The sequence below is a fragment of the Leptonotus elevatus genome, chromosome 1, assembly GCF_054856555.1.
Source record: "Leptonotus elevatus isolate MCC_2025b chromosome 1, RoL_Lele_1.0, whole genome shotgun sequence".
In the NCBI taxonomy this organism is placed as follows: Eukaryota; Metazoa; Chordata; class Actinopteri; order Syngnathiformes; family Syngnathidae; genus Leptonotus; species Leptonotus elevatus.
Window position 1 is genome coordinate 39448761 of NC_141239.1, and position 27654 is coordinate 39476414.

Genomic DNA, 27654 nt, shown 5'->3' on the forward strand with positions numbered 1-27654 from the left:
TTTCAAGGTGTCCTTGAGCAAGGTGCTGACCTGTTGTGGCACTATTGCTCTTTGTAATCACTCTAAATGTTCAGAAACTCAACAGCGTTTTATGAAACAATTAAAATTTTAAAGCAAGAAAACAATCATAAATAATAATCAAATAGTACTGTCATTTTAAATGTGTTTTGGATATACAAATCCTCAGACTGCTTTATTGATTAAAGATTGACCTAATAAAAAGCCATTTGTAGAGTGTCCCACGGGGGGGGGTGGGGGGGGGGCTGGCAATTAAATTACATAACACTGCGTGCCAAAAAACCCTGTTGACATCTAAAGTGAGGATAACATTGCATGTTTTTTTGTTTTTTTTTACTTTTTATGATAAAAATTTGTGTTTATATGTTCCATGATCATTTAATCCATTGTAGATTGAGCATGCAGTCTAATGACCGATCATTTTGGACTATTTAACTTAATGTTAAATATATTTGCAAAATAATAGTAACATGTACAGCTGTGCTTACAGTTGTACTCATAGGTTTTGTAAGCTTAACAGCACAACTGTAAATGTAAACAGCTAAACGTCGCTTTTTTATGCACATTTATATTACCATGACAACCAAACCATACCCATGTATTTTTTTGTACTGCAACTAACTGAGGTTTTGAAAAACAGATAGGAATTTGATGGCAATATTACAGTACAGTATTTTTTATGTAAATTTGAAAAACAAAATATTGTATGGCAATAAAACAACGTAGAAAATTGCGCTGGATACGTACCTGTGAATTTAAACATAATAGGTAATAATAATCTTTTATTTTCGTATATTTGTATCACGCAAACCATCCGCAAGAAGAAGAAAAAAGATCACTTCCGGCTTTTAGCAACTTCAGCGGAAGTTCCGTCTCACTACAGGTCCTGCAGGCGATAACATTACTCTACCTGGCCAACTAGCAGCAAAGAAATGGCGACTGAACTGTAAGTCAAATAATAATGATAACAATTATTACATAACATTTGTCTGCCTATGTGTTTTCTCATGAGTTACGCTATTTAGCTCTTAAATTGCTGATATTTCCTTCTGGTTTAGCCGTTTCCCTGACAGCCTCATTGACGAAGACCCACAGAAAGCTCTCGAGGTAAACATTTAGTAGCCTTCAACTAATTTTAAACACATGTATCATATCTATGATTTGCAAGTGGTCGTGATGGCACGAAGCGGTTAACCATTTAGGCTATTAGCTTTATAAGTAAATAACGTTGTTGCACGCAGGCTAACGTTAGCTTTGGCTTTGATTATCACGAGCTAGCCTAGTTAGCAAAGGTTGCCTTGCACCCTCGTTGTGTTTTATTATCCACTGACAGTTGTATGGGATTGAATTTATAATCAAACTTCACATGTAGAAGATCAATAACGGGGTAACTTTCGGTTTGGTGTTTGTAGTAGGGACCACGTTGAGGTTTGCTTGTGGGACACATCGCCATGGTAACTCTTGTGATGCAAACTTTAGTTATACTATGTGTGTCAGCCAAAGGAAAAGTATATATTGTTTGTAAATTATATTTTTTATAGCACTTTTGAACTGGGAGTAGTTCCAACAACAAATGAAAATCAAATCTAGGCTTACTGGAGTTCCTGTTTAAAGCTGCTTAAAAAAAATCCAAACACAAATTACGGATCAAAACGCTCGTAGGTTCAGATCATTTCACAGTCTTGAGGCACATATCGGATAATTTTTTAGATAAGCAAAAAAAAAGAAAATAAGACAAATAGTGCTATGTCCATTTATTTAATACAACCTTTATGCTGATTGTACAGCACTTTGGATGCAGCAATGTAAGCAAACTCATAATCAGTCAATCTGCGTATTTTAATGGTGACAAATAGTCACTGTGCTTTTTGGTGACATGGTGTGTGCACCACACAGAACATGGTTGACAGCGAAGGAGAGAGTTGTCCCGGGAGATTAGAAAGAACATTTTAGACTAGTACACTATGTTAAAGGTAAAGGCTATATAAGACTATCTCCAAGCAGCTTGACGTTGATGGTGGTGGCGAAGCTTCAGGGCAAAATTTTGTGAACATATTAGATTTCAGACTTGGGGGCCAAACATTTGAGCTTCAATAATATCAATTCATAGTTAGTTACACATGTAGTAATAATAAATTAACTCACTTGAATTCACCCAGCATTTTCAAAATGAACTCCTTTTGCTAAACTGCATCACTAATGTGAATGATTTCTCTTTGAAGGCACTGAACGAGGCTTTGCAAAGAGACTCTGACAACACTGAGTGGCTCTGTCAGCGTGCCTATGCTTACATACTTCTCAAAAACTACAGCTGTAAGTCTGCATGTTTACAGCCTTTTTTTTTCAGGATATCAAAACATTATTTTGTTTGTAGAATAGTTTTGTTTTCAATGAATATACCACCCAGAGTAATTTCAGGTGAGTTTTTTTCTGCGCTAACATAGCTGCCTGCCATTTTCCCTTGAGTCACAAGTACTACGAGTATTTAAGAAAAGATCGTTTAAAAAATTTAATAAAATCAAACTTGTAGCATAATTTGTCACCTCTTTGCAGGTGCTGATAATGATGCCAAGAAAGCGCAGCAGCTGAATCCAGGCCTTTCCCTTGCCTTCATGCGAACAGGGTGTGTATTGTGTGCATGTATCTGTGTGTGTCTGTGTGTTGATGATACTGAAGAAGCAAGTTTTCAATTTAATTCAAATTTGTTGAAATATATATTCATGATAAGTATACAGAGTGCTTTTCGCCAGTAAAAAAAAGTAATCAGTGCATCACTCATATTACATTACTCATATTGCAGCCACTTTTGTGCTTTATTCAGTAATATTAATCTAGCCTGGAAACCAGACTCATCGCTGTACCAGCGAGTGAGTCTGGACACAGTCACCATCAAGCACATTTCTGAGGTGGGGCTGACCTAACAGACACAGCACTGCCAGTGGCCTCACTTCTTGCGATAGGGAGCAAGCGTCATTGTTAGTCAATTCATATATACTGTAAGTCTGTGGTCTTGACACACGTAAAAAGAATTGTCAAAAATAATGAATGGTATAACGTCATTATTTTTCATGAACAATTGATACCTTTAAAAACTAATTTGCCGCTTGATGACATCACCTGTGCTGAGGAAACAGGTAACGACCAATCACGGCTCAGTTTGCTGACCAAACCCAGGAAACAGGTGAGCTGTGATTGGTTGTTTACCTGTTTCCTCAGCACAGGTGATGTTATCTTCGGCTGACGGCAAGTGGAATAATTTTTTTTCTTAAAGGTATTAATTATTAATTGTACACGAAAAATAATGAAGTAACTTATCAAATTAATTCTGGACACAGTATTAACTTTTTACTGCTGAAAATGGCTCAATGAGTCAAGTATCCCTTTAATGGTCATTTAAAACTTAAGTTTTAATACTGGAGGAATGGACTTGCGCCGCCAAAGAGCGGCGTTACTCACAATGTGTACGTCACAGCAAACAAACGATTTGCTTGCACGGTCCGTTATGAACTGGGCCGTACAGCGGTCAATGACAGCCTTTCCAGACCCACTGTCTTTCAAGAAAGTGGGTGTGGCTTGCCAGGCTAATATCAATCCTCTCGTGTTATTTTAAATCTAAATTTGGGACCTTGTTGGATCACTTGGGGTTGTTGTTTTTAATGTTTCCATACTTACAGAATAGCCGAGTACCATCTGAACCACTATGAGTCAGCCCATGCAGCCTTCACTCAGGGACAACAGCTGGATGGTGGGTAATGGTTTTTGGAATCAGGGTTTAGTCTGTGTGTTTGTCCTCAAAATTCTCTCTGCAATTTTTTATGTATAAATAATCAGAGGTGGGTAGACTAGCCAAAAATTGTACTCAAGTAAGAATTGCGTTACTTGAAAATAATATTACTCAAAAGTAAAAAGTATTCATAAAAAAAATCACTCAAGTCCAAGTAAAAAAAAGTATTCGCTGAAAAAAATACGCAAGTACTGAGTAACTGCTTAAACATGAAGTCTGATTTTTTTTTCAAAACAATGTCATCAGATAGACAAAAACATAAAATTATGAGCAAATGCTGACATCTTCAAATCATAAAATAAAAATGTCGAGTTTGTTGTGTTCTAACTTCTGCCATGGTTCTAAAGCAGGCATGCGCAATGAGCAGTGTCCCTTTTTTTTTTTTTTCTTTTTTTTGTTGCTTGTTTCAGAGCTTAACGACCCACTTACAAGTTAATTGTTTGATTGAAGCTAATATGCGAAGATGACGCTCCCTCCCAACGGTGGCATGGGGAAAGGGGGGATAGGGGGTTGAACAGCTCTCAGACTCGGTTCACATCGAAGAGCCTTTCAAAAGACTCGATACGTTCGTGAATAGGGGCTTTTCCACCGCCAGAACTTTTGGAGAACTTTTCAGTTTACCTTAGTAAAATTCAGTTTGCGCGATTTTCCACCAACAAAAATTCCCGGGGTAATTTAATTCCCCAGGGGACATCCGAGTACTATCTCAGCAGCAGGGTCTTGCTGAGCCAAGCTGGAACTTTGAGGGGACGGGCTGCACTTATGGAGGACCAAAACTGCCAAACTTAAAAATAAATTACTAAAAGTGAAAACAAAAACTGATAAAATATTTTCAAAAATTCAATGAAAAAAAATATATAAATGCAAAAAAATACATATATGCATAAATGAATAAATAAAAGTAAAAAGAAACGAGATTAAAAAAATAATAAATATAAAAATAAATTTCGAAATCAATAAAAAAATAGATATATAAATAGAATTAAATATCAGTCAATGAATAACATTTCGTCCTGGCAGAGCGTCTGCAGCATGAAATAAATAAATGTGAGAGTAGAGTGTTTTTATTGATTGGTTGATATTTAATTTTATATGTATATTTATTTTTGTATTTATTTTGTGAATCTTGTTTTTCTATTTTTTAATGTATTTTTACTTTATTTATTTCTATATATATATATATATATATATATATATATATATATAAAAAAATTCATTTATATTTATTTTTGTGGGATTTTATTTTCACTTTCAAGTCATTTCTTTCTTTATTTAGTCATTTATTTATTTTTAATTTTGGCAGTTTTTGGTCCTCCATATGCGCTGACTGGTTGTTCAACTTTGGGGGGGGGGGGTACATCGGCTGGGCTCATCAAACTCATACATCATCTAACTCATTTGAATTAATTACCGAGAACTCTTAAGACGCTGTGGAAACACAAATTATAAATTCCCTGCGGAACTTTTGCAGCTAAGAACTTCCTTTACCCAGAACTCAAAGATCCTGGGCTTGTTGGTGGAGAAGCAGCTAATGTCACATCACTAGTGTCCGCGGAAATGTTCCCACACAGTCAGCCAAGCGGGGCGCTTTTACGTGAAAATATGATAAATCTAATGTATGAATGGGGCGGCGGGTAGCCACGCTAGTGAAGCCCAATATAGTGAAGTAAGAGTAGCGTTACTTCTTCACACATCTACTCAAGTAAAAATAAAAAGTATTGTGTGGTAAAACTGCTCTGAGAAGTATTAAAAAAAAAAAATTCAAAAAGTTACTCAAGTCGAAATAGCGGAGTAAATGTAACTCGTTACTACCCACTTTTGTGTATAATATATACAGTCAGGGGATCAAATCTAATTAATTTTATTTGTTCATCTTCTGGGCTGCCAATTTGAAATATTGGCATGTTTTTGAATGAAGACATGGAAATTAAAACATTTTTAATCCAAATCAATCAACAGATTAATTGATCTTTAACATAATTGTTAGTTGCATCCCTCATTTTAATGAATGCAAGTGAAAATGACAACAGTGATATATTTAAAAGTGGTAGGACTCTAGTCAAAATGTAAATGATTAGAAGCTGTATTTGTCTCTGTGTCAGTTATTATTTCAAACTGCATTTTGAGCACATTGTATTGACAAGGTTGTAACTCCTAAATTCAAGTTTTATATATATATATATAATTTATTTGTCATCCCTCCACAGCAGGAATGGGTGGACACAGACTCTTGTTGTGGTTTTCTCTGTGACGCCACCTTTTTTTTATGTTTGTATGCTAAATTCACATGATGTATACTTTCAGTTACGATAAATCAGCCAACAAATCAGACAGTGGTGGCTACATGCAAGTGCAGCTGACTTGCAGTCTAAACGTATAGCTCATTGCTTTTTTTTGGGAAAGAGTTGCAAGAGGGTTCTATCACTTAAGAAATGATGCTCTATACCAGGGATAGGCAAGTTCGGTCCTAGAGAGCCGCAGTCCTGCATGTTTTTGGTGTCTCCTGCTTCCAACCCAGGTGTTTCGAATCATCAGTTCATAATTACGTTCTGCAGGAGCCTCTCAGCTGTGTTCAAGGAGGGAGACATCAAAAACATGCAGGACTGCGGCTCTCTAGGACCGAACTTGCCTACCCCTGGTCTATTGACCTTTTGCACGTGACGTCACCGCCCTAATAGGAACGCTCCCTCCAGGACGATGGACGGCAAAAGAGCCACTTGCCTGCATTGTAACCATTGAATCTCGTACAGCATAAAGTCCTTTATCTAATCGATTAGCTTATAAAATGGATATCTTGCTGTGCGGTTAGTGGTGCAGACAGACAAAGGAGTAAACCAAATGTTGCTTTTTATCACATACCTACTAATGAAGACGAACGACGTCGATTGATAGCAGCAATCAACTGAAAGGACTGGCAGCCCACAAAGTATTCATGAATTTGCAACGATAAATTATATATAGAAATAGATAAATGTTCATACATTTTACTAGTAAACGTACACTCTAACAAAGATTTTAACAGGTGTTGAATTGCGTGTTTCAAATCACATTAACGAGCCAGATAGTTAGCGTCCACTCCAACTGCACGAACACACAGCTTAGTTTTAAAAATGTACCTTCTTCAAAACTATTAAGTGCATTTGACTGTTTAATAATGGTGGATTTCGTCTTTGTGCTTGGAGTTTTTCAGTCTGGAGCCGGAGTCATATTCATGAAATGACTGCATAGCTTGCCACTACGATAGTCATTTGTTCCATGCTAGTAAACATAGTAACATAACATCATCACGGTGTTTCAATATAGAACGAACTATGTAATGAAAAAAAATCAGTTAGCATGGAAAACAAGTTTTACCTTTGCATTACGGGGTATATTGTCCCCCGGTGTGAGCGTAGCATCTCGTCCCAGAGACTCAGCCAGCAACAAGCTTTTAAATCAGCCCGGTGTAAGGAGAAGAGACGGCATTGACTGCATAACGATATATGTCGTGCGCTGTGAATTCCGGCAAAGTCGGCGATTTGATTAACTTGGTAAAAACAGCAGGCAACATAAGGTAAGGGGCTGTTTTCAAACTAGCGATACTTAAGTAAATATTGCGCTCTGAGTCCCGACTAAATGTGCAACTTCGACTGACAGGCGACCTTCGGTTAAAGTAATAGATTCCATGGCTCTATGGGCAATAATAAATTTTAATTTGTAAAATAATAAGTCACTCCGGGTCACGTCCGCTTCCATTCAACAATCATTTCCTTCCGCCGTCCGTCATAGGGCAGTCACGCAATCACGCGACGTCGGTGCAAATGGTCAATACGATAGTAACAATTATTTTGAAGCTCTATTACTAACTGTTTGAAATTTCATCAGTTTATCTTGAAACTGTTCCATCCCTAATCCCGCCTGATTTTCCTCACAATTAGGTTTAGCACTTCAGGTGCCCTCAGCTGCCTTGACAGATGTATTTTCTTTTGTGTGTAAGTTTCTATTTAAAAAAATTGAGTGTCTTGTCTTTTGGTGTTTCTGACAGTTTCTGAAAAAACATTTGAGATTTGGATCAAGCGATGTGAGGAAATGTTGGGTGGTGAGTATGATCCATATCCTCCTAATGCTGAAAATTCAACAAGTGTCTATTTAATAATTGTCTTGGAACAGTGCATTTGAACAAAAATGTGCTACTTTTGGGAAAATACTCAATATTGGGAGGTTTGTTTAAAAGCATTCAAATTATTCACGAGCAGTTGATAACTTAAATTATGCCGAGTTCTTTTTCAAATTTTAAGTCACTTTAAAAGTGGAAAAATGTTTTGAAATTAAGGCCAGTATTTTTAATTCACTTGCTCCCAAAATCATTTAAAAACGTTCTATTTTAAATATTGCAATGATTCCAAAAACTTATTTATACTGGTTTTTTTTTATGCTAGAGCATAGACAAGGCTTTGCTGCAGCCTCTGAAGAGAATGCTTAAAGCAATGGTATGTATTACAAAAACGGCCAGCAGGTGGCAGCAGAGTATAACCAGGGCCATGTTGAAAAAAGGCTCTTTTCCCCAGTGTTTTAAACAGATTTGTGAATAATGATGAAGCTTAGCTATATTCTAATGCTAAGTGTTGCAAAACGAAAACCGATATATATACTAATATATATACTTTTTTCCTGATGAATGAAGAGACTCTAATCTTTATTTTGGTAGGTTCCATGTTTCTATAGCAATAGAACACAATATTCTGTGGGCCTTGCAAAATCTGTCAAAATCCAGTAAAGCAGCCGGGAGCGAAGGGGGTTGCTTCAGTGAAAATGGCTGGGAATGAATGAGTTAAAACCAAATATTTCCCCCTCTTCCCTCGCAGGAAAAATTTCCATCTGCACTGCCACGTTGGTGTAAAAACAAAAACAAAACAAAAACACACTAAAAGAACTAAGGGTGTTTTTAAAGGGGTACTTGACTCATTCAGCCATTTTCAGCAGTAAGAAGATAATACTTTGCCTATAATGAATGTGATAACTTAATTATTTTTCACGAACAATTAATACCTTTAAAAACTCATTTTGCCCCTTGATATCGTGGGAAGATGACATCACCTGTGCTGAGGAAACGGATAACGACCAATCATGGCTCAGTTTGCTGACCAAACCCAGAAATTGGGTGAGCTGCGATTGGTCATTACAAATTTCCTCAGCACACATAAGGTCATCTCCAGTCGACAGCAAGTAGGAAAATTAACTTGCAGCCATTTTCACTGAAGCAACCCCCTTCACTCCCTGTTTTACTGGATTTTGAAAGAATATTGTGTTCTATTGCTATAAAAACATGGACCAAAAGAAAGATTAGTCTTGTTTCATCAGAAAAAAGAACGTATATTTCTATTTGTTTCTGTTTTGCAGCAATTAGTATTATAAGTTTCATCACTATTCACAAATCTATTTAAATGAGCTTGTTGCAACATGGGCCTGGTTGATCTCTTACACTCTGCTGCCATCTGCTGGCCGTTTTTGTAATAACTATCATTGATTCAACCGTTGTCTGCAGTGCAGAGGCTGCAGCAAAGCCTTCTGTATGCTCTAGCATAGAAACACAAAACGTATAAATACATCTTTGGGACACTTAAAACATTTAAAATAGAACGCATGTATACGTTTTTTGAGCAAATGAGTTCAAGGTATTAATTGTACATAAAAAAATAATGAAGTTGTCTTTTTACTCATTTACTGCTGAAAATGGCTCAATCAGTCAATCAGTCAAGTATCTCTATGAGCTTATTTACAAGCATGCCAAGCAAGGTGGTAGCAGTTAGCCAAATATTTTTGCCCTATTTTTTTTCCTTTTATGATAAAGGGAATGCATGTAAACAGGCAATCAGGGTGAGTACTAATAAATGCATAACGGAAGCATAGATGAAAAACTAAGAAAAATAAATAAATAAAGACACGCAAAGCTTTTTTTAACAACTTTATTTAATGCAACTTGAAATAACAAAAAATGAGGCAGATGTGGTTTGAAGGTTTTAGGACCTGGGAGAAGAGTGCAAGGGTCCACTGTCCTGACTTGGTCTCCTTCCACTGCTCCTCAAATCACTCATGCACAAACGTTTGGCATCCTTTGTTTCTGGAGCCAACCCACCTGAGGTAATCATGAATTGCAAAGTAGAGACTTTTTAGTCACTTTTGAAAGACTTCCACTTTGTCCTAAAACCCCGTGGTCTTCCACCAGGTTTTATAACCTTCCTTTACACATACAAGTCAATGCAATAAGCGTCTTACAAGCCGTCTAATGAGTTTCCTCATGTGAGGTGAGAGACAACTCGGGCAATCCTAACCACAAAAACGAAGGCTATAAAAAGCAAATATCGCTGGCAGTGAATAACGGACGTTTGAGCGGATTTGGGAAATCATTCTTTTATACTCCTCCACCGGCTACCCCTGGCATCAAAACAAATGACTTGGGCAACTTGCTTTACACCCGGAGTAAACAAAGGCAAGAGCTGCTTGAGGTATGTGTCTGAGTGATGTGTATAGAGCGATGACGTAAATCTCCGTTTACGACTGTCCACATGCAGACGCGGATCCGGAGTTTTTAGAAACCGTTGTTTTGAATGAAAAAAGTCACAGAGGCAAAACACAGAAAAATATCTCCCATTTGCAAAAACTGGGGTGGTTTTCATCACAAACATTTGGCATTTGAACAGGGTTGTGAAGATTTATCTATTTATATCCTCCGTACATCCATAAATCTGCTGAAGCAGAGCTGCTTATTTGAATGAAAGATATATCATGTTTTCAGGACTATCTCGGGTTAACGAGGTTTGACAATGACAAACATGCTTCATGCTTCTCCCAGCGGGGTGTGATTCATCAGTGTTAGAAAGCCCAATTAGACTGATCCCCTTCATAAAAGCCCACCAAGACAGCAGACAAGCACCCACCCCTCATCCATGACCTGATTAAGACAACATAACACGCTTCTTATCGTCTCATTCCTTTTCACTGTCTGTGTTCTCTCTGTATGTTGATGTCAGTGAATAATGTATGACTGAATGAATTGTGATCAGGCTTGCTCGTGCTCACGGGGCACGGGGTGGGTTTTTTTGGGGGGGTGTGGGGTGTTTCCAGTAAACAAACTGGTGTCAAATTTGTCTGTTTTGGTTGCATTTCTTATCTGTCAGCCTTTTCCTGCTGGGGAAAAAACTATGGAAAAATCTGCCTTGAATTTTTTAAACATTGATTTGAAATATTTGCACATGCCACACAGATTTTGTTTTTGTTTTTTGTCCTGCAGAAAAGACGCACAACGGCAGCGCTGAAACGGTGAGTTTCTCTCTACATAGCCACCAGGGGGAGTAGTTGTACTCTGCATCACAAATGCTTTCTGTACAACAGCCCCACAAAGCTCATTGTATGTATTTTTTTTTGGTACTTTTTCTTGCTTATCATAATATTCTTCTTCTTTGGGGCTACATAATGCAGCAAATACCAGCAGTGCCACATGTGAAGTAAGTGTACCATATATTTGTTGATTTTGTTTTTATTTTGATGGAATGTGTTGATTCGGTCACAGCGCGATTTAATAAGTCCCGGTGTTACATCAAATTGATGACATTGACTATCAAGCAAATACAATGATACACGTACGGCAAATCCTCTATTTGCAGGGGACCGATCCCGACCACAAATTGTGAATAACCTGGAACAATTGCGACCAAAATAATAATAATTCTTCCACATTACACATTCATACGCGCTATCAATAAATTAAGTTTACAATTAGGTTAGACAGAATCAAGATCAGGATGTACAGTCAGATGAATGACAAAAATGTCTTGCACGCATTGGCGTTACGGCTCCTCATCTTCCTCAGGCTTTTTAGGAGGAGCCATGTATTTTGATGGCCTGAAGGAAAATGACAACAGGCAGCAACTGTCTCTACTTAAATGACGAAAAAGCGTTTGTACACTTCCGTGGCAGTGGCAATGGCATTGCAACGGCATATTGGCGCAATGTTTTCCTTCTTTGAGTATATCCAGGTGGTTTACCTTCTTCTGGAGGATCATAACATTTCTGTTGTGTTTTTGCGCAGAAAGGAAAGAGCACAAAAATATGTGAAGATACTGTACTGCATGCAGGGAAACACTTTTAACAGGATTTAAATTCCTTTTTAACCTAGAAAAGCACATACTTTTATTGTATGCTATATTGATAGCTTGAACTTGTATTACTAGAGAATTAGCGAACGGTACTCCGTGGAATAAAAGTTTGAAAATACTACAAACACTGTTTGTTCAGTACACGTTATACGCCACAAATTTAAAAACAAGTTTCCAGACTATTTGCAACACTAAGAAAATTGGCAATTGGTGAATTCACAAAATGCGAATAAACAAGGGATTGCTGTACGTCAGATGTTCTTTACCCTTGCTTCTAACTTGAGTTTTTAATTATTTTTTTTTAACTACATTTAGTAGTCTAGTAAAGCCTTTAACCCAATGGAATGTACAACATTTCAAACTATGAATTTGTTGTGTCTCTCTTCCAGGCATGACTGGTACCAAACAGAATCTCAAGTCATTGTCTCGGTTATGGCAAAAAATGTACCCAAGGACAGTGTGTGTGTCAACTTCATGGAAAAAGAGGTACGCATGCCATCTTGAGTTTGAACATTTGAAGCTTTTTACACGTGTGTGTGTGTCTGTGTGTGCAGCGCTCCGTTTAATTGGCACATCTGCGTTAGAGATTTATTTGCTTGTACCGTTCAGACTGAACTGGCAGAACGCGTGACTGTGCCGTGTCCGCGACTCAAACATCACTACGCAGTCACCCACATTCCCCACAGGCCAACTATGCTTCTCGTGGTGTCTTGTTAACGTCGCCCCCAAAGTACAGATCTAAGAACAATTTACCCTCTCCACATTTGCCAACCTCCTAATTGTCTGAAGATAGGAGGTGCAACTGATCTCGCAACAGGCCCACTGGGCCCCCGCCCCCAGGGACAACAGTCTTTCTCTCCCCTTTATATTCCTACTCTTCCCGTCTCTCAGCGGGCTGACTGCAGGGCACCCCAGGGAACAACTTTGTCTTTCTTCATATAATATAAGAATAACAAACGGAATTTACCCCCAAGAAATGCTCGTTCTAAATCACACAGTCACATGTCTGTATTTCACACCAAAGCTCCCTCTGGTGTGTGAAGGCAGATACGTTTGCGGTTTTATTAGGTCACTATATACAAAGGAAATTAAAGATGAAAGGCAAGAGTTCTATTTCTTTTCCCTGGTGGATGAGTGTGCCGCAGCCGTATACCTACAGACAGCACCGGAATTCTTGATGCAATGAATATTCAGGCTCTGATTGTTTTAAGAATTGCCAAAAGCGACTAGCTAACTGTCTAAGCTTTTGTCCCAGATGAATTATTTCTTGGATTCATTCAGGGCTGATTGAATCAGGGCCACTGTGTTTTCAGCTTTGTGTGCTTAGCCAAACTGCAACCAGAATTACCCGCTTGTGTAGAGTTTCTAGTAGTGTTCTATATATAAGGGCAACTTTGGGCTTGTGATAAGTGCAGGGATTTGAAAGAGTGCCGAGGTTGTGTCGCTTTAAGCTAACAAGCCACCCATCCACTCCCAATGAGTGACAGGCTGTTAGGAGCTGTCTGACCCACCATCGTCTCTAATCACTCTGCGGCTGAAGGGGACAGCAGCAGAAATCTGGCTGTAGCACTAACCAAATCAGATGTTTGTTCTTGAGAACATACGGGTGTCTGCAAAGTTTTCAGTGCTTTGAAGAATTTAACAGCATGCATTTGTATTTCCTCTAAGTAGGTGATTAAGGATGGAACGATATCCAAACGTCACGATATGATAAACATCACAATATGAACCTCACGATACGATAATGATCACGATATTGTGGGGAGGTTGGCGATATAAAAAAGCTCACAATACTGTGTAAAGTATCATGCTCTATGTATTTCACAATGTTGTGTTCGGCTGAAGCAATATAATGTATTTTTTTTATGGAGATGTTGAAAAATATTTGCTGGTATGACTGATTTATATGAGAGATAACCGCCGCAATGGCCAAAACATTTCTAATTAAAATTTAACTGCACTAATAAGCGAAGTGCACATTACGTTTGCGCATGCGTGAAAATGAAGTTTTAAAAAAACTTGCTACCAAACATAGCCATCATTTGAATGGCGGAGATTAGAGTGCTGAACGTGTTTGCGGAACTGCACACCTTAAAGCTTGCAAGCATTGTTTAAACGGCTTTCAGCCTTAAGTGACAAAACGACAGGTGCACTCGGTGCCATTTTTAACTGTCCTAATGGGAGTTTGTAGGCAAAAAAACAACATTGCAAAGCTCGAGAAGACCGAAGTGTATGCAGGTAAACCTCTGTTCACTCTTCCCAATTTCCAGACTGAAAAGAAAGATCCAAACGAAAAAGAGGCTAAAATTAAAAAAAATTCTGTAACACATTTATTTTGTCAATATCCTGAAAGCGAGGGAACAGGCGGAAGCATCACGAAGCTTGCTAGCGGACGTACGTGTAATGAAACTAATGGAGTGACGGTCATTTAAGAACCTGCTTCTAGCCCCAATTGACCCCCTCAGTGAAGTAGGATCCTACTCGTCTCTTGATCGCGTCCCGGTGTTGTCCTCGGTCTAACTCCCGGTAAAGTGCAACATTCAGCTAAATATTAAGCACTTAAATAAGCTTAATTGTAGTGTCCCGACAGTGTGCAGTCACGCTATGCATGTTTAAAATAGATTAAATTTAAAAAACATCAACTTTCCAATGGTTGAAATGGTCCAAATCAGCGCTTCCCCCTTTAGACTCCATTAGTTTTCATTGAAAAGTTGGTAACAGGCTCCTAGCGGGCTTACCCATAATGCACCGCGCTGCAGAGATGCGCACTTCGCCTATAAGCTAACCACCAGAGGGTGCTAGAACTGCACAAATGGAATACAACCTCGTCTTTTTAACAGATGTACTGCTTTTTAATATCGTGTCATGACGACGATGTTATTGTGGTAATTTAGTATCACAATATTGCCGTTATCGTTACATCCCTATTGGTGATTGTTTTGAAATGATAAAGCCAGTCATGTTTTGTATAGTTTTGTTTTTTGTTTTAACTGGTTACTTACTGTTAGACTTTTGATATCCCAAGATTTTGTGAAAATCATTTGGACTGTGTAAACACCTGACACACATGTGGTTTCTGTAGCTCTCATTCTCAATAAGGCTGCCGTCAGGGGGAAACTACAACCTCAACCTCCACCTTTTGCACCCCATCGTCCCGCAACAAAGCAACTTCCGGATCCTCACGACGAAGGTATGCTATTTCTTTGGCCCGTGCCCTCATAACAGCTTTTAAAACAAGGCTGTGAACAACACAAGGAGAAATTATTATCATTTTAAATCGACATCTGTGCTTGTTGCTCAATTAGTCATACACTTTTAAAATGTTTTAATGAGACAGACGATAAGTTTATGAAGCAGAAACAGACTTAAAAAGGGCCATTTTTGTGTTAACTATTTTAACACAAAGTACAATGCATATTGAACCATTTACAATTTTTTAATATGCATTGTGCTGTACCATCAAGAACTGTAGTCCCCAACCTTTTTCGCACCATAGAGCAACTGCACAAGTTTGAAGGATAGGCATCAAAACACATTGAAAATGCCGCTCACCTCACACACACACACACACACACACACACACACACACACACACACACACACACAAAAAAGTATCATTATTATACTAAATTATTTAACATTTTAGATATGTGCTTTACATTTATATACTTTTTCAAACCAATCTCCATTTTTTTTAAATCATTAAAATGAATAAACTAGCCAAATTTGCATATTTCCTATTAAAATACACGTCAAGAAGCGAATCAAGCAGGGGTTCCCAACCTTTTTTGCCCCAAGATCTACTTTTCAAGCTGGCAACCTCTTGCGATCGACGCACACACGCTCATATGCACGCATACCATGATGAGCAATAGCCATAATGCTAGCTTCAGACCGATCATGAAATATCACGTCGCCTTGCTTGGTTTTGTTCACGGGGGAACTGCTGTGCACTTCATTGGTTATATTGGTTATTTATGACTAGTATGCTGATTTAATTTAATTTTTTTAAACAAACATCTGAAGCATATCATGTACAGTAAAGGATTCACGATATGTAGTTATTTAAAGGCAACCAAATCAAAGTTTAACTTATTCACTGCCAGCCCAGTAAAAAGGAATCTTTGACGTCTATAGCAGTGAATGTGTTAATCAACATCTCTGAACTGATTGTAGTTGAACCTCGAGGCACCACTGTAATTGAGCAATAGTAAAATAATGTGTGCAGACAAATCAAATAAATAGTGATTTAAATTTTTGTTGACAAGGAAAAAATAAACGCCCCCAACTTATCAAAACTTACAAAGGGACAAGGAAAACAAGATGGAAACACATTTGACAAAACAGATTCCAATTTTTTGTCGCGCCGTATTACGACTTGTTGATCTCCGAGAACATCAAACACGGACAGGTTAGCATTTATGTTTTAGAACATACTTTATTTATAGTCAGCTCACTGAAACTGAGGCAGATCATTCTGTTCACCATCTTTTTGAAATGTTATTTAAAACTATGTTTTAGAGAAGAAGAAATGAGGAAATCCTCTCTGGCTATACACAATGAAGTCGGAGATTCGCTCGTATATAAATCAAATCAAATCCTCCGTCCTGCTAATGCGTCATTCAGGCTGCACTCATTTTGAATTCCTCAGCACTTTTAAAGTGATTACAGGCCTAATGAGCGCGAAGGTTACAGTTTTAAAACTATAAACTAATTAGTGGGTTTTGCAGTTTGATGTGTGCTAATGACTGTGTAGATTCTGAGGTTAGCCCGCTGTCAAGTTTTATCCTGAGTGTACGTCTGTAAGGACTAAAGCTTCTTTTTGTGGCTTTTTATTGGCGAATTTTCTGGGTCATGAAAACCTCTTAGCCAATGTGGTCAAACGGTATAAAACATCTCCTAACCACACTTGAGTGTAGTTAGCCACGACAAAAAAAAAAAAAAAGTCAGAAGAGGTCTAAGAGAAAAATGTGAGAGCAGCATACAATTGTTAGACTTTCCTCAAGAATTCAGTAATTAGCTGCACAGAAGTTTCTCTGCACATCGTCTCCACTTCCTACGGAGTGCTGAGTTGAGGCTAACCTGCACACAAAAAAAAATCGCCGTGGCTTTTCCATGGCAACAGCCGACACGGCATACCAGAGGTGCACGTCAGCTGCAACTTAAATAAGGGTCCAGTCTGAGACACCACAGCTTACAGTCATTTCAGGAAGCCTCTTGTTCATCTACACTTGTGCTTCCTTTTTTAACTCCTTATGTCCTATTTTTGCCATTTTCTTCTGTTAGTCTCCGAGGCCTCTCACGACACGCACACGACACCTGTCTTATCCGCTGTCTCACACACATCCGCGGAAACACACACTCAAGCACTATCTTGAGGATAACGCGGCAAATGCTTTCCCACAAAGCCCTGACTGTGTGCTTGGTCCGCTGGGCTCCTCTGGCATACATGGCCCTTAGGTATGTGAACACACATACACACACAGCCCTCATTGGTAACTGAATTCCAAAATGACATTTTAATAAGTCTATAGGTGACGTGCACTCTTGCATGACAATGTGAAGTCAATGGGCAGTTGCAGAATTCAAATGGACAAAAAGAATGCAGTATTGCTCTTTAGTCCTTCTCCCGTCTAAAAAAGAAAGAAGGAAAGAAAATAAATAGTATTTTTTTTTTTACGTATTTGTGTTTTTAGATAAAATATTATTCAAATTAATTTATTTAGATTTTAAAAAATTACTAGTATTCCAAAAAATGAGTCAAAATTTCTAAGTTGTCAGAAAAATATTTTTAAAAGTTAAAAAAATTACTTAAAAATATCCCAAAAGTGATCCTAAACTGTCCATGAAATTGCCACAAATTGAAATTGAATTTTAAAAAAAAAAGTCTGAAAGTTTTCCAAAAGTAAACCACAATGTTCAAAAACTAAAGGCAGACAATTACCATAAAATATTTTTGCCCAAAGTCAGATTTTTTTTTAAAGGCAGGAAAAAAAAAGTAACTCTAAAATGTCCAAAAACAAAAGAAGAAATCACGAAGATTACCATAAAATGTCCATAAAATTGCCAAAAATGTCAGAAATTTTAGAGAAAGGCAGAAAAGTCTAAAAATGTATGAAAAATGACACACACAAAATCCAAAAACTAAAGACGAAAGGTAGAAGAAAATGAATGTCTTGGCTATTGCATATTTTTGTGTTGTGGTGCAACTCTAGTTAGCTCTTAGGCCCTCAGTACCTTAGCAGCCTAAAACAGTTTCCTTCATCACAATCTTCAAATGTTTTACTGCTCCAGACACTTTTGTGGTTATGTAAAATGGCTCTTTTGACAGGAAAGGTTGCCGACCTCTGCTCTAAGAGCTTTTGCTCTTTTCTTATTTTGCCTAATACAATCGTTGCACCAGGAATACTTGCACATACAGACACATTCAAATTTGAAAACAGCGGCGAAACAGTGATCTTTCAACATCTTTCCCATTACATGTGTGTGTCATTGGTGGCACATTATTGTCAGTGTGACCTCTTCCTGTCCACCATCACGACAGACATTCCAACCGCAGGGGTCACCGCCACAACGGGGAGCCAATTACACACCATTGTGTTTGATCAGAACAGACGGCTGTTATGCGTGCATGCACGCAAACACACAATTGGACATGCAAGCATTTAACGCAACTTTGAATACGCATTTATTTGTCCATTCATTTCCAAGCTCTTCTCTGTAAATAGCTAAAAGCTGATGTTTGTCTTCCCTCTTTCATTTGCATGCCGTTAGCCTCTAAAATGTGTTTATTTCATGAATGTGTGGTTATAGTGGGGGGCTTTTTAAATCCGCAGGGTTGTGGAAAAAAAGAAGATGCTTAGGAGGGGGCATTTGGCAAGTGACACGAGACCCCAGTGCCGCTCTGTAAATAGCACACGTGTGTGTCTATGGTTGGTTGTGTGTGGCCCCTGAGGTCCTGAGGGTGGTGGCCCTCCATGTGGTTCTGCTGTCACATCCCTTTACGGGCTGTCGCTTCGCCTGTCACACACACACGGAAACGCACACAGCGCCTGGCCTGCCATGTCGTTAAAAGCCAGGAAACGCAGATGTGGCAGCAGATTAATGTTGTATGGCCCAAGAGCACGCACACGGACACACACAAAGTCCACCACATTTAGCACTACAGAAATATTTAGAGGTCCTGGTGTCACTTGCAACACTGGCTGACCTTTTTTGGATTCATCTTTGTTATTCATTTTAGTAGTATGTCTTACTCAGATGGTCTTTTTTTATTTAAATGAGCAACAGATTTTTTTTTTTTTAGATACACAAAATATTACTTGCCATCTGTGAGACCTACTTACGAAACAGAATATTGGGAAAGACGTTTGTTTTTATTTACAACCATTCCCCAAACTCAATTCTTGGTGAGCAGAGAAAATTGATGTTGATGTACATTTATGTTTGTAAGATTAGACATTAAAATGGGAAACGCCATAAATAAAAGACCAGAAAGTGGCATTGTTATTTCAGGTGATTTAAAATGATCAAGCAATCGCTACGTGAAGACAAACAATGCTGGAGTTTTCAGTGCTACTTTTGTTTTTTTTGACTGTTACTTAGTGGCATCATCAAACAGTTGTATATGGCTGTGTCACATTATTGACATTATCAGGTTAAGGCACATGAGTATGAATATGATTAATATATTGTGTATTCGGTGGTTACCACATTTGCATAAACTGTTCTGAGGTCCAGGTTTTAATGTCTGTTCCGGCCTTCCTGTGTGGAGTTTGCAAGTTTTCGCCATGCATGTTTGGGTTTTCACAGAGTAATCCGTCTCTCATTCCATAAACATGCATTTGTTGCATTTCTTCTTTGTACGCATTCAAACTGTCAATCCGCATATCCCTTATCACTTTACCGTATTTATTTTATCTTATTTTGTTGTTCAATTTTTATTTTCACAAGTCTTGGGGCTTACTGGGCTAACCTGGGACCTCAGGTATCGTATTCTGCGTGTGTCATGTTTAATGTCAGTACGAAAATGAAAATTCCTTGAATCTTTTAAAACTCAACTTTAAATATATCTTGAATCAGAGAATAAATTAGTTTCAAAGCGAAAATAATACTGTTGCTGCTATGTGAAAAACACGTCCATTTTTTTCAATTTTTACAATGTCACGTTTTGGGGATGACTGCATTCAGTTTCATCCCAAAAACATACAAATGCAAACAAAAAAATGATAAAATTGGACATAAGTGTTTTTCACATAACCACAACGATTTACTAAAATAATAACAATAGATACAATAAAAACAAATAATGGCTGTTCCAGCAGTGTGCATGTAGGCCTCTTAGGGTGCCATGCATGCATGGGGGACACACTTAACTCATTTGCTCCAAAAAGTGTATAAATATGTTCTATTTTAAATATTACCAAGCTCCCAAATACGTATTTATACGTTTTTTATGGGGGGGGGGGGGGTGTTAGAGCATACAGAAGGCTTTGTTGCAGCCGCTGAACTAAAGAGAATGCATGAAGCAATGGTAGTGATTACAAAAACGGTCAGCAGGTGGCAGCAGAGTATAAGAGATCAACCAGGGCCATGTTGCAACAAGCTGTTTCCCCCCACTGTTTTAAACATATTTGTGAATAATGATTAAACTTAGCTATATTCTAATGCTAATTGATGCAAAATGGAAACAAATACAAATATACTTTTTTTACTGATGAAAGAAAAGACTAATCTTTCTTTTGGTAGGTTCCATGTTTTTAAATCAATATAACACAATATTCTGTGGGCCTTGCAAAATCAGACAAAACCCATTAAAACAGCCGGGAGCGAAGGGGGTTGCTTCAGTGAAAATGACTGGGAGTGAGTTAATGATGTAAAAAGAGTAGAAGAAGAACATTGAAAATGAGCTCTTATAGCAAAACTAATTTTTTTAAAGATTGAGAGGAATATGTGCTTTTGAGTAGTTGTCCTGTGTGTGAACATTCGTTCTTTTGAAGGAATATCACTCCTGGAAATTGCTAAAAAAGTTCCCTTTAGCATGTCAATGGGATTTTACATTGACGTTAGCATTAGCACTTTTTATGTTTTTAAAACAAAGCAGGTGTTGTATTTAAATAAACCTGTGACGCTGGTGAGGATGGGTGTTATAGAAAATGGACATGCTGTATGCGACCTATGAACCAGTACGCCCAATAGACAGTTTGAGGTTTGTTTGTTTTGTTTTTCATTCCAGTTCCCCCTTCTTCTTTTTTTTGCTTACCGATACATTAAATAATGGACCTAAACCAAAGTCACCTACCAAGGGCAATTAGTCAGGTACCAGCAGGTTTTTTTTTTTTTCTGTCTGCACTTTTTGCCACTCTGCCGCCGCTTCACTTCTTGTCCACCTCCGGTTCCCTCTCCAATCCAGGCACCCTCATAAATGAAGCAACGCATTGCCCAGCAGAGCAGAAATGTTCCCTAATTGCACTGACATAACCAACGCTGCATTGCACATGCACGCAGACGCACATATCAGACACACGTCATTAACGGGTGGTGGCGATGTGGCCAAACAGGGTTTGGGGGGGGCTTGTAATGGACTGAAGCTTGCGTGCTTCGCTGGTATGTGCCCTGTCAGGGCACCTCAACATGAAATGCACGTCCATGCCAACGCTCGCTGCATTGTTTTCTTCCTCTCATGTTTTCCTGGTGTAATGATTTGGATCAGATGCTTTATAATGCCCCCATACACACACGCACACACACACACACCGCTCATTCCATCTCTCACACTAGCCCTCTGGCTGACAGGCATCTCGTTAGTGCAGTATGTCTGTCAGTGTGGTACGAGATTGAGCTGTGCCCCCGCATATCCCCCGACGTGTCGTTCTCTCTCTCGTTCGCCATCTCTCTCACAAACGCACACTCGCACCAAGCCCGAGTCGATGGTGGCTCAGAACAGACGCACTCGCTGGCCTCAATAATGATCAGATGTCATGTATCTTTAAGATACCACTCTAATACAAGTGTTATTTTTGTCCCCACGCACCAAAGACAAACATTTTGTTACACATTGTTTGTTCTTTCCCCCTCCCCGTCGTCTGTCAGGTGGAGATGAAGATGCAGAAGACAGATGCCATCAGATGGGAGAAGCTGGAGGGAGAGGGACAGGAATCCAACGTCAAACACTTCAATCCAAGTCAGTCCATGTTTTTTGCATTTGTGCCACCTCCGCTGACTTTCCTCTTCCTCAGCATCTCCTACCGAACCCTCCTCTTCACTTTTTCTTACTCTCGCTCACTCCCTCCTTCCGAAAATGAACTCCAATGAAAGTGGGCACTCCAGCCCTCCTGCAGTCTTTTCATTAGTTTGACGGCAAAATTGTGGACAAAAGGGAGAGTTGTGATGGCTTAATATGACTTTGGTATTTGATCCCACGTTCTATTGCCAAAAGGAATTAATTGCTTATGTGAGCGTGTGCGCAGATGGAAAAGTGAGCAATCAGACTCTCCATTGCGCTCGAGCAGCTCAACCTCGTGTCGTGTTTACCACTGTCACATTTTAACCAGCGCGTTGACATCCCATATTATGAGATCACACTGCTTTGGGTCCACGCTTGGCCCCAATATGTCGACTGCTTATTTGCTGCCTTATTTATGCAAATCTGCGTCTGGATTACATGCATCACCCTTCACATTCATCTGTTATTTCAGGCGCGCAGGAAGTTCAGAAATCCAGTGATGTGATCCCTCTCCATTCAAATACACCCCCCCCCCCCCAAAAAAAAACGGTTTCTGACCATATGTGGGTTAGCATATAAATGTTTAAAAGGCAAAAACGTATTTAAAATCATTCAAGCTAATCATTTATGTGCCCGTAATCGAGTGACATAGCGCACACATTCAGTCTTGTCGAACCGTCTGTCCTAACGAGCGCTGCTGTTAACAGATCCGGACCTGCCTCAGTCCCACCACAGCTGCAAATGGGACAAGATGGTGGTGGACATTAACGAGGAGGAGAAGAACGAGAAGTTGGAGGGCGACGCGGCGCTCAACCAGCTCTTCCAGCAGATCTACGCCGACGGCTCGGACGAGATCAGACGAGCCATGAACAAGTCTTTTGTGAGTGTCGCTCTGTGAGCCTTCAACTTCTTCTGAGTTTTCAGACACACGTTGTCAAACTACAAAATTCCACCTTTCTCACAAACGGTTTACTCTATTCTCGTATGCAAACATGAAGATAATTGTCGTTCCCTGCCAGCGGAGGATTACAGCACACCATGATTCCTTGTACAGAACATGTTGTCATGAGAGTTTAGTTGGCTTTGGTATGAATGAATGCACTGTGGTAAAGGTACAAAACTGAAAAAATTAATGTGTTGCATAATTAGCTCTTATAAAAGTATTAGCCCCCCCCCCCTCTCCTTAAATTGTTTGCCCTTTTGCTATCAGGCTTCAAACATCACAATCAAACCACAATTGTGAAGTGGAACGAAATACATAACAATATTTTAAGGCTACACACAGGTCTTATTTATCATCATCAGTCTTTAGATCAACAATAGATCATTCAGAAGTCATTGTGGAGTCAGTTGGCTGCACTGAGAGAAAAGGGGTGAATAATTTCACACCATGTACTTTTGAGTTATTCCTTTGTAAAAAAATAAATAAATAAATAAAATAAAGTTATAAATTTCATTCCACTTCACTATTGTATCCCACTTGGTTTAGATTCTTCACAAAAAAATCCATCATATTTTTGAAGTCTGAAATGTGGAAAAAGGTCAAAAAGTTCAAGGTGGCTAATACTTTCGCTCGGCACTATAGAAAGGTTCTTGAGATATGAAAACGGAATGGTCTGCCATTTTGTGGCATGTGTTTTTGCTAGGGATGTTCGATACTGATGCTCAACTCTTGAGTAGTCACCGATACCACTGCTACATAAAATGGCCCCCAAAAATGACATAATTTTAAAGAAAGACCTATTTGTTCCAATATAGTATTTTTCCTTAAAAAAAAAAAAATAATAATATTTGAAATGAATAGCAATTTTCTATTCTGGTTTCTAATTTCTACATCACAAGTACCGATACTAGAGATGTAACAATAACCGCAATATCGTGATGTCGGGACATTAAAATTGCCACAATATCGTCGTCATGCTACGATATTTACGCACATATATATATATATATATATATATATATATATATATATATATATATATATATATATATATATATATATATATATATATATATATATATATATATATATATTGTAGGGGTGGGAATCTTTGAATGTCTCACGATTCGATTTTTGGATGTGCGATTCGATTCAGAATCGATTTTCGATTAAGAACTGTTTTTAATTCAAAATGATTTGATTGACAATGATTTTTGCTTCAATTTAAAGATGTTCAAGCAATCGTAATGATCTACTCCAATCTGACTCGCTAATGCTAATTAGTGCTCTACTCGCAGCACTTTAATCACTCAAAAGAACGGCTCCACGCTGAAAAAAAACTTTTATTGGAATGACTTGATCGTGACTTTTTCCTTCTACTCTCTAATATGGCTACAACTTAAGAGTGTATTAGACCGCGTGGAACCACACTGCCCCTAAGTGGCCAAATCTGGTACAAAATGAACAGCGCTCCCAATAAAGGCACACACAAACAAAGGGAAGACGGTATAAAAATTTTGGGACATTTAAAATCGATTCTGAATCGTACTAAATGAGAACCGCGATTCTTATAAGAATCAATTTTTTGGCACACCCCTAATATATTTCCAACACCACCACAATATTGTGATAATTATCATATGGTGAGGTTCATATCGTGATAATACCGTATTGTGACATTTGGATATCCTTACGTCCCTAACAGATACCTTAAAATAAGGCTGATATTGGCACCAATACAAATTCCTGGTATCGCTACTCGCCCGTTCCTAGTTTTTGCTATTTTACTTTGAGTACGTGGCTGCAGGGGTTTGTGCTTTCTCATAATGCATTTGATTGTGCTCAACTTTTTTGCACCGCTTCCTACAAAATTCTCATGAGATGGTGACAAAGCGAGGCGTACAAATGCCGTTGTCGCAGCTGAAACAGGAATCTGGTGCAGGTTGTTTGATGTAGATATATTTTCTTGTCCGTGAGGCGAAGAAAAACTTTTGCTCTTCTCCCATATGAGTCAATTCATCAGCGTGAAGTGCTGACCGTCATCAGACTGAATCTTGGAACCGGGTTAAGCCTTCAAGTGTTTTTTTTTTTTTGCAATGAATAAAACCAGTAGTGCTGTCGTCAACTAATTTAAGATGTAAGCGTTTTGAAGCAGAGAGGTGTTGCATAACTAGACTGCTAATGAAATAGCGGCCCCATTCCACTGCAGTGACTTTTTTATGTATTTATTTTTTTGCCTGTGCAGACGGAGTCCAACGGTACCGTCCTGAGCACCAACTGGAAGGATGTGGGCAAGAGAAAAGTGGAAACGAGCCCACCCGATGACGTCGAGTTGAAGAAGAACTGAACACCTCCCTCACTCTTTCTCCTCCCTTTCTCTTTTTTTTCCCCCCCTCGCTTTGACCCGATCGTTCTCTAGCTAACCCCGTCTGAAGTTTCCAAACTTCTCGCGTTCCACCTGACAAGTCTTTTGGAGCCGTGCTGTGTTCACTCAAGCAACTCTTTCCACCAACTAGTACAGTTCATTTCAGCTCAGCTCACCACACTGCGCTTTGCAATAGACAACTCTTGACGATTTGTGAGCGTGGAGGTAGGTGTAAGATTCATTGCCACCATACAGCGCTCGTATCTCAAAAAATGCTTAAGTCAGGTCACTTGTATCTCAAGGCACAGCTGTACTATACAGCTCAGTGCCGGCACATCATTTGCGCTCACTAACTTCACTATTTGCATGCACAGTTAGTTATTTTTTTAAGTTTTTTTTTTTTTTACTACAACTAATTAAAATGTGTGGGTGCGTGGCCGATATGCATTTCTAACAGCATATCTTCTATATAATAATTAACTCAATCACTGCCATTGACGGTTATAAACATAAAAAAAATCATTTTAACTATTTCTATTAGTTTTGCTTTTTTTCCTACTTTTGTTAACAAGAGTATTAAAAAAAACTAGAAAAAAATAATGGACATTTAGAACAGATATAAAATGTATGCTTAATCGTGAGTTAACTAGTGAAGTCATGCGATTAATTACGATGACAAATTTTAATCGCCTGACGCCCCTAATTTTTAATAATCATCTCGTCAGGCGATAATTTTTTTTGATCGTAATTAATCGCATGACTTCACTAGTTAACTCACGATTAATCACAAATTGTATCTGTTCAAAATGTTGTTGTTTTTTAAATCTAGGTTTTCATACTGTTAACAAAAGTGGGAAAAAAAATTTAAACTAATAGAAATAGTTCAAATGAATTTTTGACGTTTATAGCCGTCAATGGCAGTGAATGAGTTAATATGAAGTTCAAAAGAAAATACTTTTGGGGGGTTCAAATTGGTAAGTCTCAAATGCACCCTATGGTGATATTGACTCAGGTGGCAGTGTAGGATACATTACAGTTATGTCTACAAGTGTTTTTCGATGAAAGACTTTTTTTTAGATCCTGTGAAAGCAGACATTTTAGGAGACAAGTCATGGCAAATTAGTCAGTGGCTTGATATGAGGTGGCTGCCATGGAAACTTGGATGTAGTTAGTAAAAATATACCCTTAAATGACATTTTGAATCAATTGTAGCAGTGTGAAGGCAAAATCTTTCACACCGCAATTGTCAAAGTACTTGTGGCCCGTAGACAATCAGGGAGTTGAATGCACAACATCCAGCATTTGTTCCAAGTGGCATGTTTGTTCATTACAACAACAACAAAAAAAGTCTAGCCTTGTTTGAGGAAACTCATTGTGTGTCGTTCTCTTCATGTTGCTACACGGCACTGATGGCAGTAATAATTCTGCCAACCAGACTGCAGCCGGTATAGAAATGCGCCTTGGTAGCATGCCAAACTAAAATGTACCGAACTGCTTGGTGGAAATGTGGCTTTTGTGTTCGCATCATCATCGTGTCCCCAAACCACACGAGACCCTCGGTTCATTTGAATGCTTTGTACATCACAAGAATTTGAATTATGAGTCAGGACTGAGAAGAAAGTCAACTTCAAAGATGTCGTTTCACTTTCAGATCCCTGACTCACTACGTCTTTGTTTTAAAGGCCGTTATGACTTCTTATCAGTGCTTGTATAAAAAATGTAAAGCTAACATAAAGTAATTTAGATGTTTTAAATAATAACTTAGGATGGATTTATTTTATTTTAATTTTTTTTTTGCAACCATGCTCATGAGACATCAAAGCATCAGTAAGTGCTATTCCACTGCTTGTTCACCAGTGCGATTCAAACCAAGGTCGAAATAAAAGGTTTCTTGTTTATCTCACTAACATCTTGTCATTGGTTGTCTCTGACAATTGTTTCCGACAGCTTGAAAATGTGGTGTGGGGGAGATCCGTCAGCCCAAAGAACAACAATACGGGATGGCAGGGAGCCAAGTTGTGTTTATATACTGGTAGGGATGAAATGTGGCATCACTGATATGACGGAAGGATGCTCGGGGTCTGCCCGAGAGCTGGCGGATTTTGTTTATTTATCGCGCTTAGGTTGGTACCATCTTGAAATGCCACTTGCCTTGTTTGGTCATCCTTGAAGAGGTGGAGTGAC

At 38.6% G+C, this 27654-nt stretch overlaps 1 protein-coding gene across 1 annotated transcript; it reads left to right on the forward strand.

Annotated features, from left to right (window-relative positions):
- Positions 1 to 868: 868 nt before the first annotated feature.
- On the forward strand, positions 869 to 27377 carry sugt1 (SGT1 homolog, MIS12 kinetochore complex assembly cochaperone). The gene is made up of 13 exons (XM_086098725.1): positions 869 to 964; positions 1077 to 1125; positions 2241 to 2331; positions 2572 to 2641; positions 3693 to 3763; positions 7827 to 7880; positions 11073 to 11101; positions 11261 to 11286; positions 12327 to 12423; positions 15020 to 15127; positions 22030 to 22120; positions 22870 to 23042; positions 25351 to 27377. Exons 1-13 carry the CDS (start codon positions 951 to 953, stop codon positions 25450 to 25452), a joined length of 975 nt encoding a protein of 324 aa, XP_085954851.1. The 5' UTR covers positions 869 to 950; the 3' UTR covers positions 25453 to 27377.
- The last annotated feature ends 277 nt before the right edge of the window (positions 27378 to 27654 follow it).